Source organism: Penaeus japonicus, unplaced genomic scaffold, assembly GCF_977035675.1.
Source record: "Penaeus japonicus unplaced genomic scaffold, GWHDUDI00000001_assembly GWHDUDI00000026, whole genome shotgun sequence".
In the NCBI taxonomy this organism is placed as follows: domain Eukaryota; kingdom Metazoa; phylum Arthropoda; class Malacostraca; order Decapoda; family Penaeidae; genus Penaeus; species Penaeus japonicus.
In genome coordinates, this window is record NW_028234428.1 from 24,778,850 (window position 1) to 24,788,849 (window position 10,000).

The 10,000-nt window shown below is 43.7% G+C and overlaps 1 protein-coding gene across 1 annotated transcript in view; it reads left to right on the forward strand.

Moving 5' to 3' along the window:
* LOC122258969 (protein tyrosine kinase 2 Fak) overlaps nucleotides 1-10,000 on the forward strand; it is a 48,469-nt gene that overhangs the window by 24,371 nt on the left and 14,098 nt on the right. The window contains exons 2-11 of the mRNA XM_086552385.1: nucleotides 3,187-3,406; nucleotides 3,703-3,825; nucleotides 4,953-4,967; nucleotides 6,320-6,451; nucleotides 6,853-6,981; nucleotides 7,121-7,222; nucleotides 7,399-7,644; nucleotides 7,938-8,015; nucleotides 8,300-8,392; nucleotides 8,656-8,785. Coding sequence (XP_086408511.1) covers nucleotides 3,187-3,406; nucleotides 3,703-3,825; nucleotides 4,953-4,967; nucleotides 6,320-6,451; nucleotides 6,853-6,981; nucleotides 7,121-7,222; nucleotides 7,399-7,644; nucleotides 7,938-8,015; nucleotides 8,300-8,392; nucleotides 8,656-8,785 — 1,268 coding nt within the window. The remainder of the gene's footprint in view (nucleotides 1-3,186; nucleotides 3,407-3,702; nucleotides 3,826-4,952; nucleotides 4,968-6,319; nucleotides 6,452-6,852; nucleotides 6,982-7,120; nucleotides 7,223-7,398; nucleotides 7,645-7,937; nucleotides 8,016-8,299; nucleotides 8,393-8,655; nucleotides 8,786-10,000) is intronic.

The following is a 10,000-nucleotide window of genomic DNA, read 5'->3' on the forward strand; positions in this document are numbered from 1 at the left end:
ATGAAACGCCTCGCCACACTGCTGCAAAAAACGAATAAGAAACCCCCTTGATTAGATTACAATGGCACTCCTCTAGCTTTGCTTTGTGCAGTTTCAGAGTTTTAGTTAATTTGAAATGATTGCAAGAGAGATTCTCCTGCACTGAGACTGCGTATTACCAGTGACAGTTCCCGGGACGAGTGCGTTGGCGACCCATCATGCGCAGTGGGCAGGGTCTCCCGATGCCCGGAACCCAGACAGTAGGAGCGAGAGCGCGCGTGATGCGGCTTGAAGGTACACCTGGACCTGGGCACTCTTCGGAAAGGGTTTGGCCCCGCAGAGGACTCGCCCCCGTGCCCGCGTCTTGAGAGGGACGGGAAGGAGCATGCCCTTGGCGCCCTCCGTGGACGCGCGGCGCGACCCGCTCCTAGATGAAGGTGCCGGAGTGGCTGCTGAGACTCCGTCGAGGATCAGGCGGCGACGCGGGGGGCGGAGGGGGAGGGGGAGGGGGGAAGGGCCTGCGACGACGACGACAAGAGGTGCAGGAGGAGGGGGCGGACCCTCCCCCTGGGGCTGCCTCCATCAGCACCCCAGTTTTGGTCCACTCCACCAGCCACTTGCTGAGTCCTCTTGTAAGTGGGGTAGGAGAGGCTTCCAGGCACCCCCGGGGCGGCGCCTCCGTCAGTACCCCCGTCCTCCCGCTCGCTTCGGCTGCGCGGAGGACAGGCCATGGCGGCGCTAGTGCCAGGTCACCGCCCTCGGCCGCCGTGTCCATGCACGGCGGATCGAGGGACAGTCACCTGCTCCCCGGCAACTCGTACTTCTTCCAGCGCGACGCCGGCGTTCGCCACAGCGTCAGCAGCAGCAACAGAAGCACCATCAGTCAGAACAGCTGCAACTCCGTGTCATTCGTGCCAGACAAGCCTCCGCGGCCCACGAGCGGCAGGAGGGCCGACTTCATCTCGCGAGGGAGCGCGGCGCCTTCCCCCGCTGGAAAGGACTTCACCAAGGCCAACCAAAAGAGCTCCGGGCTGAGGAGCTTCAGCCAGAGCACCAGGAACTTTCTAAGAGGAGGCGGCGGCGGCGGCCCGGACGCGCTGGACACCCGCATCCTCCAACGCAGCCAGAGCGTGAAGGCAAGCAGTGGTTTCTGTCGTCCGCTGGCCACCTCGCGAGGCGGCGCCCGCGAGGCTCAGTCGGTAATCTCGGCTAATCCTGCTGACAGGAGGAACCAACGACAGGATGCGGCCGACACCTACGGCATTATCAACGGCAAGAAACAGACCGCCTCGAAGGGAAGTCCGACGACGCCCTTTCACTTCTTTAGGCGTTCCAGCGTCAGGGACTCTAATCGTACCCCCACCGAACGCAGTAGTATTAGATCCAAGGCGAATATAGGACCTTCGAACACTCCTGTGTCTTCCTGGAAGAGCAAGGGGGTGCCTGTGGCCCCTGGAAGGATCAGCGGCGGCCCCGCCAGACCCCAAAGCATCGACGAAGGCACCATGAGTAGGTCATGGCGGAGACAGCCAACCGAGTCCCGCCAGACACTCCAGAGGAACCATTCGGCCAAAGGCCTTATGGATGCGAACAGCCCGCCAGGAGGACAGAGCTCCCGTGGACAGGCGAGAGCAGGATCTAGCTCGGTGGAGTTGCAGTACGCGCGGATCCAGACGGGCGGTGACAAGGGCGCGGGGAAACAAAAGACAAAGCTCCTCCAACAGTGCAAGTGTGGCGTTAATAGTTACTGTGATCAGTGTAGAAGTAGCATGAAGGCGAGCAAAGAAGAGACTAGTAAATGCCCCAGTGCATCATGCAAAGAAAACTCTTTTGTCAGAAACAGTGTGAGACAGGCGAATGCGAGCCCGAGGGTGCAGCCGGCGAGGTCAAGGGAAGGAGCGCAGCCCCCGGGCGCCGCCCTAGAGAGGAGGCCGTCTGTACGGAGGGCCGTCGAGACGTACGAGCAGCTGCAGTCGGTACGACGCGAGCGCGACCGACTGCAGAACCGCCCGACGGCTTTGTATATCCCCGTGGACAGGGAGCAGGACGCGGGGGACATGGGCCGCAAGGACATCAAGGAGTACTTGCTGGAGTACGACGAGCCCGGAAGACCCATCTCCGTGGCCATCGACGAACTCATGGGGCGGGCGGCCGTGGTTCCTCAGCTACCCAAGAAGAGGAACTTGTCCCCACCGGCCGAGGAGGCCACGAAAAGGTCTCACAGGAGCGCAGCGGCGGCGTCTCCGACTCACGTCTACGCCAAGGCCCAGACTTCGCGAGCGAAAAGCGCCGACGGCGGAAGCAACGGGCCGCTGCGAGGAACGAGAACCGACCGCCAGCCGAAAACAAGCGATATTGCAAACGGGCATCTCTTGAACCGGAAACCGGGCCTTGTGGTCTCCGGGAAACCGACCACCGAACGGTCGGACCCGAGGAAGACTCTCGACGTGAGGCCTAGCGAGGTGGAAACCCTGGAGGATGTGCTGAGAGCTCTCGAGGGGGACCACGGGACGCGCAAACTGCAGGCAGAGGAATCCAGTGAGGATGATTTCGTTGACCTTGACGAGATCCTGGTGGATTACGACCTCCCGGGCAGGCCGTCGGCGCGACCACGCAGGTAGTCAGTCAGTCAGTCAGTCGACCGCCCAGTCGTGCGGGCGGGGGTGCGCGGCGCTCGCGGCCAGAGCTGCCCGAATCTTCTATTCGCTTTGCTTTAATTATATTTGTTCTATGATTGCATCCTCATTCATGTTGATATAGTGTTTGTGTTGTTATACTGTTGTCGGTGGTACTCTATACTCTATTATTGTTGTTGTTATTACTTTTTTTTCATTATCATATATATATAATGGATTTGTTGTTATTATTACCTTTATCATTATCATCATCATCCTAATAATACAGTTAATGGATTTTTTTTTTCGACCTGATACTAGGCTTCACTTATTATTTTTTATCTCCTTTCATATTATATCAATATGTAGTGCTATTAGTAGTAGGTTCTAATTGTTAGCATCATACAAGAGTACTATCATTGTGTGTTATTATTATTGTTGTTGCATCCCTTCTATTATTATGTTGTTAAAAATCGCTAAAGTCATCTTTCAAAACACATTTATTATCCCTTAAAAATAATTGCCCCCCCCCCCATCCTAACCCTCCTAAGAAAAAGAGTGAAAATACTAATGCTCTTCTGGCTCGTTGCAGGGGCGAGGATGAGAGCTTGGGCTGCGGGCTGAGCATTCTTCCGTCGACTGGATCCTCTGCAGGACTTCGGTCCTCGACTCCCCCGCCCTCCTCCGGCATCATGAGCAGCGGGTGCGGCATGCCCGCCCCTCCACCCTCCTCCTCCATGGGCGGCCTTCCGCCAGCGCTCCCGCCCGACAGACCGCACTCCTACCTCACTCACCATTCCGCCGTGTCGCAGGTAAGGGCAGGCCGCCTCGAACATGGATTCTTCTCCCGCGCTCTTTAGTCCTCGCCATTTTTTACAAGGATTATTAGTCTCAAAATACCCTATTTTTCCCATATATTCTCTGTTTCAAAATTCCATCTCGATTCCCGTCTTTCATCTCGAAAATAATTAACGACAGATATTCTCAGCTTGTTTCAAAATGCTCTCCTGTTTGCCCATCTTTCATTTGGTGCGTTGAATAACTACGGATATTCTGCGCTTCGCGAATGTCGAAAAGGGATTGTGTGCATCTGTCGTCTCTCACGCAGGAAAATGGAGGCGTGGGGGTGTCGCCACGGCTGGGGTCTCCGGAGCGGCCGGAGAAGAGCATCAAAGTGCACTTCAACACCTCCTTCAACGTCGTCAAGTTCGGCGACGGAACGGACGTCAAGGTGAGTGCTGTTGGCTGCTTCTGGGGGGGGGGGGGTCCGATCACGAACAGGGGCGTTGTTTTGTGTATACATAATAAACACACACACGCACCTACACACACACACACACACACACACACACACACACACACACACACACACACACACACACACACACACACACACACACACACACACACACACACACACACACACACACACACACGCACACACACCCACACACACACACACACACACACACGCACACACACACACACACGCACACACACACACACACGCACACACACACACACACGCACACACACACACACACACACACACACACACACACACACACACACACACACACACACACACACACACACACACACACACACACACACACACACACACACACACACACACACACACACACACACACACACACACACACGCACATACACATGCATACAATTATACAAATATTTGCACGCACACATTAAACCAATTAAATATTAAATATATACAGTATATAGATAAATACAGATATATTGTGACTATCTGACAGCTTTTCTTTTAATATGATATATTTTTTTTGCAAAAGAAAGTGTAAATGGAGTTATGTCTTTGGATGTTTGCTTAGTTTTACTTCTAATACATGTGTGCGTGAACGTGCGTGCGCATGTGTGTGCGGAAAGTCATACATTTCTGCTAATCTTCGTGTCAGTTTAAGCAGGAAGTGTAACTGTTATATGAGCTTTTTTTCAAGAGATTTTGAAATATTTAAGAAAATCATTAAAGCCACAAAGACAGCTGATATTTTTCTAAATGCCATTAAATGTACAAAATAAAGATGATAAGACCAATGACCACTCTTGTTGCAAAGACGTAAGGCAACATAAAATCATTCTGTCTCCTTCTTTTCTAAATTATTTTAGTGAGAGAATGAGAGAAATAGAGATAGAATGATTGAGTGAATGAATGTGAGTGATTGTGAGAGAGTGTGAGTAAGTGTTGAGTGTGGTTTGGGACAGAGAATGAGTGTAAATGTTGTTTTATTTTTATTTTGGTTTTATTTGATGTAAAGAAAAAGTTTAAATATTTTAGTCTAACAAATTAATATGCTTTTCATTTTTTCTCTCCCAAAGGAACCAAACATTAAGGTAATTCTGTGCTTGTTGTACAGTGTTTGTACAGTATATATAAGTCTAATTGAATGGGTTGATGAATAGATATTGGATATTGCAGCTACAATACCATATGTCTTTTTATTCATTAATAAATATCCATATATACATTTTTTTATTATGATGATCGTTTTTAATTGGCTTTGCTTTATTCTTCGTAGGCCTGAATAATGGCATCTTGTTTCAACATTGCAGCGGCCAGTTGCATGGCTGTTGCTGTCATTAGTTCCTTTGATATCCTGTCCAAGATGTGTTTACTAAGATGCAAGCAAGTTATGTGGTCACGTGGGACTTCTGAATCACAGGGTGTTGATCCGAAATAAATCCTTTTGTATATTTCAAAAGCTAATCTATAGTGGTGCAGGGCATTTAGTAGGCACATCGTCTACCATAGCACGAGTTGGGGTCCCTCCAAACTACCAGAGAGAAAGAATGTCTGTGTTGAGTACAAATGAGTACCATTATCTTTCTCTTTGTCTTGATTAAGATATTATTGAGATTTTTTATGTGTATCTATTGGGCTCAGTGAAGTGTTGTACAAAGCACAGACTTGCTTTGCTAGGTCATGTGGAATATTTTTTGTAAACTTTTTTTTTTTTTAGGTTAGCACAAGTTTGCTGTGCTTGATTTTCAGCTTACAAGTTATTTCTTCATGTATAAAATGATAAACTTTGCCTGTATTTAAATAGTTCTGATTTCTTGAAGTGATTCTTGCATGATAGTGACAGTGATGATAACAGTGATATTTGATACACTAAATGGACAATGCCAACTGCAATTCAGAATGAGTGAATGTAGTTGCTTGCAGTCCAGCATTTATATTTGAAATTGCCTTACCATGTCTTCTTTCCTTTTTGTTTATTAAATGTTATTCATGCAGTTGAAAATCATTATTTCCAATTGAATAAATGTAAATTAGTCAGTATTTATGCAATAAGAATCATCATGTGTGTCCTCTAATGTAATAGCATGTGAAGTATGAAATTAATGTCCCATTTAAATTCTTAAAATCTAATTTTCTTTCATGGTGTCTATACAGGCAGTGGAACATACTGTTACTTCATTCCATCTTTCATATTTTTTTTGTTGATGAAATAACTGTCACTCTCCTCTTTATTATTGATGATGGACAGTAATGTAAGGTCATGAAGTATCTTCATGTTAGAGTGGGAAAAGTTTTTTTTGTAAAGGGTTGAGTGATTCCCGTTATTGATGTTTTATAAACATATTTACTTATATATCTATTTACTTGTTACTTGAAAGTTATTATTATATTTTTAGCCTTATTTGAAGAACTTGGATGGGTCTAATTGCAAATTTGTTTTCAGGGGATAATCAATGTGGTCATTGGCAGACAGGCCGCAGGGCCACGACCATATGAAAGTATGTTTGCCATTAGACTTCGCAACACCATAACAGGGGAACTCCATTGGCTACATCAGGATCTTACTATGTACCAGGTTTGTATCATAGTGGCATATTTTGAGTGTTTGTCCTTAACCCAATGATGATGGTGTGTCACACCCGTGTGACACGGCAAAGTACCTGATGACGGGGCGACACACCAGTGTGACGTTCCCGATGCAATATTGCATAGGCCCGGTGTAGGGGGTTTTCACTTCTCACCGGGCCTGTCAGGATTGGGTTAATGTAATATTTTAGTACAAAAATGAGAAGATGCCTTTTTTTGTAAGGTATATCTTGTATACATGGGATAGAGTCTTCATTGTAAAAATTACTGTAAATTAGCTTAATACTTTTGAAGCCATGTAAATGTCTCCAACATTGTCTATCTGTCTCTCTCTCTGTTTATATATCGTGTACACTGTAATTAGAACCTAAATAATCAAACCATCTTCAGGTTGAAGAGAAATACCCAGATTACCAGAGTGAGGACTGGAGATTTGAACTCCGGGTCCGTTACGTCCTGTCAGATCTCCACCAGCTCTACGACAAAGACCGCACTACGTTCTGCTACTACTATGAGCAGGTGAGGCTTCTTCTTTATTGATGTTTCACTATGAGATTGCTCTTTGATTTTTGTGAATTGTTGTATTTATCTGGGTGAAATTTGATGGGAGTTAATATATATATACAATGAATTAATTTCTTTTTCTCCCTGCTTTTAGGTGAAAAATGACTATTTGGAAGACGATGCCCGAGGAAATGAAGGGATGGACCAGGAATCCGCAATTCAGCTAGCTTGTATTGAAATTAAACGAATGTTTAAGGTATGTTTTTATTCTAAATTACTGCTTTTTTCCCCTCTCCATACAGCTATTTAATGCAATTGATATTCATATTTGTTGTCCTTTTAAACTGTTTATACATATTTTAAAGTATTGATTATATTATTTGCCACAAATTTAAATTTCTCCAAGAAAGACTTACAATAAAAACTTACTAGGACATGAATGGGAGCACCCTGGAGAAGAAATCGAACCTCGAGTTCCTAGAGAAGGACGTCGGCCTGCACAAATTCCTTCCATCTTCAGTCCTCAACACAGTAAAGCCCAAAACTCTTCGCAAGTCACTGCAGCAACACTTCAAGAAGTACGGCCAGCTTTCAGAGTCCGAATGCTTCTTCAAATTCCTAGAACTGTTAGGCAAGGGGAGGAAATATGACCAGGAGTCTTTCCGATGTGCTCTAGGGGTAAGTTCCCTCTGTGGATTAACTCTTACTTTCTCTCTTTCTCTCTGTCTGCCCTTAGTTTTCTGTCTTTAGTACATAAAATTTTGTTTTATAGAGATTTATGAAGTAACATGAGACTTACTTTTCATGTGATGGAACCATATAATTTTCACTTAGTAAATCATGACCATCCATTATTTTTTTCCATTCCTATTTTTATTACTCTTATATTTGTTTCATCTTCTTTATCCATATTCCTCGTATCCTTGTATTTTAAGTAACCACAATAATACAAATTCCTTTTCTCTTTCCAGTCTGGTTGGTCAATTCCAGTCACCCTGTTGGTGGGCCCTTCAGTTGGCATCTCATACACAACAGATTCTGCATCCAAGGTAATGTGAACCTTAGACTTATAGATTCATTATCTTTAAATGAAGAATGATACTTTCATGTTGCCTTTTTGTATGTTTCCTTTTTTTTTTTTTAATCAGATGGTTACCATTTCTAGAAGAATGCAGTGTGTTTTTTTTTTTCTTCTTCATTTTCTTTTTCTTTTTTTTCTTTTCTTTTTTGAAAGAATCAGATTGATTGTTTGATTACTATTGTATTATTATTGTTAGTAAAGTTAGTAAGGATTGTCTAGTGTCGTCTGACATTCTGGGTATTGTCTTTCCAGCCTCACCACATGGCAAGCTTTGAACAAGTCCAGAGTGTAGAGACACTAACCACAGACTGTGATACCCACCGCAAGGCCCTTGTACAACTCAAGGTTTGTTGATTTGTGTCTCTTATTATTATTCTTTTGTTATACTTTTCTTTTTGCACTGTCTTTCTTTTGATTTTTTTTTTTTTTTTTTTCAGTTCTCCTTTTCCTAATGTTTCTTTTTCTCCTCCTCTTCATTCTTTCCTTCTTTCCTCTTTCTTTCTTTCTGTAATGTTTCCATTTATTCATTTTTGTATCATTTTGTATAAAAAAAAAGTTTTTCTTTTAACACTTGAATAACCTTTAATTGAATTGCTTTAATCTTCAAGGTGGCAGGAACGGCCGAGGCGCTTACAGTCACTTGCCCAAGCATAGCCGCAGCCGAGAGCCTTGCAGACCTGATTGATGGTTACTGCCGCCTTGTAAACAACACACGTACATCCCTATGGAATACGAAAGGTAGGAGGGGCAGGGAAAGTATGGATTTTCTATGTACAATTGATAACTGTGTGTTTGAGAGTCCTTCTTTTTTCATACAAATGCATAAGCAGTAATGATGCGTCTGTGTGTAAACTTTGCACTGTGGAAAGAGATGTAGTTATTTCAAGCTGCTAGTAAGGGCTGAATGATTTGCACTTGTACTTTCGATGCTATTGTCATTTAGATTGAGAATATCTATGGTCATTGAAATTTAGAGGCATCTTCTTTTTAAAGAGAGATTTTGAATGTTTAGTATAATAACATACAGTCAGATGACTGTGAGGATTTTTTTATTTTTAACAATAGTTTAAAGGTACTTAGTAACAAAATCATAAGACATTAGCAGCAGCTGCCTAAAAATAAATGTAATATGAGTGATATAGACACAGACACAATCAATAGCTTAACCCATTGGTTGTGATATTAAATAAATGTTTGTGCAGTAGGATGGCTGGTTTACATGTCTGGCACGGTGCTATCCGCATCTATGACCGACTCTGCCTTTGCAGCAAAACATGCCATCCACTGCCAATGGGTTAATGATTGTAAAAAAGAAAACAAAGCGTGTTGATGAAGTGTTTTGAAAAGTCCTTACAGAGAACATTATATATATTAACAATATAACATTGAGGATAGTTGATTCAAACAGTTCTGGCTACTAATGTGGATGCTTATTTGTCTTCACTTTAACCCAAAAAGACTTGGTTTTATAGGTTGTGTATTTGGAAAGTAAATGCTGAAAAAGAGAACATTGTACAGAGAGAAATATACCACCTATTGAATGGAACTAATGTTTCGAGTAACTTGCAGTTGGATATTAAACTGATAAAGAGTTTGATTAAAGATATTTTTCAAACTGTTCGGCTTTGCACTTTCCAAGTCCATAACCCAGACATGACTTTTTTTCTTTTCTTTTTTTCTTCTTCTTCATTTTTAATGCAGACTGGATTATCATGATGGTCACATTGTTTTTGATGTAGGTCTGCCATCTTTTTTCTGTAAAGTTATAAATTCATTGAGTGTATGGTAATCTCTAATATCTATACTCAAACAGGAACATACCAATTTTTTTGCCTGTGATGTAAATAAACTTTTGGCTAATAGCTTTTTGCTTTTACATATAACACTTTGTTGTGGCTGATCATACTGTTGTTATGTAATGTATTGTGTGTTATATGTTAATATTAAGTGATT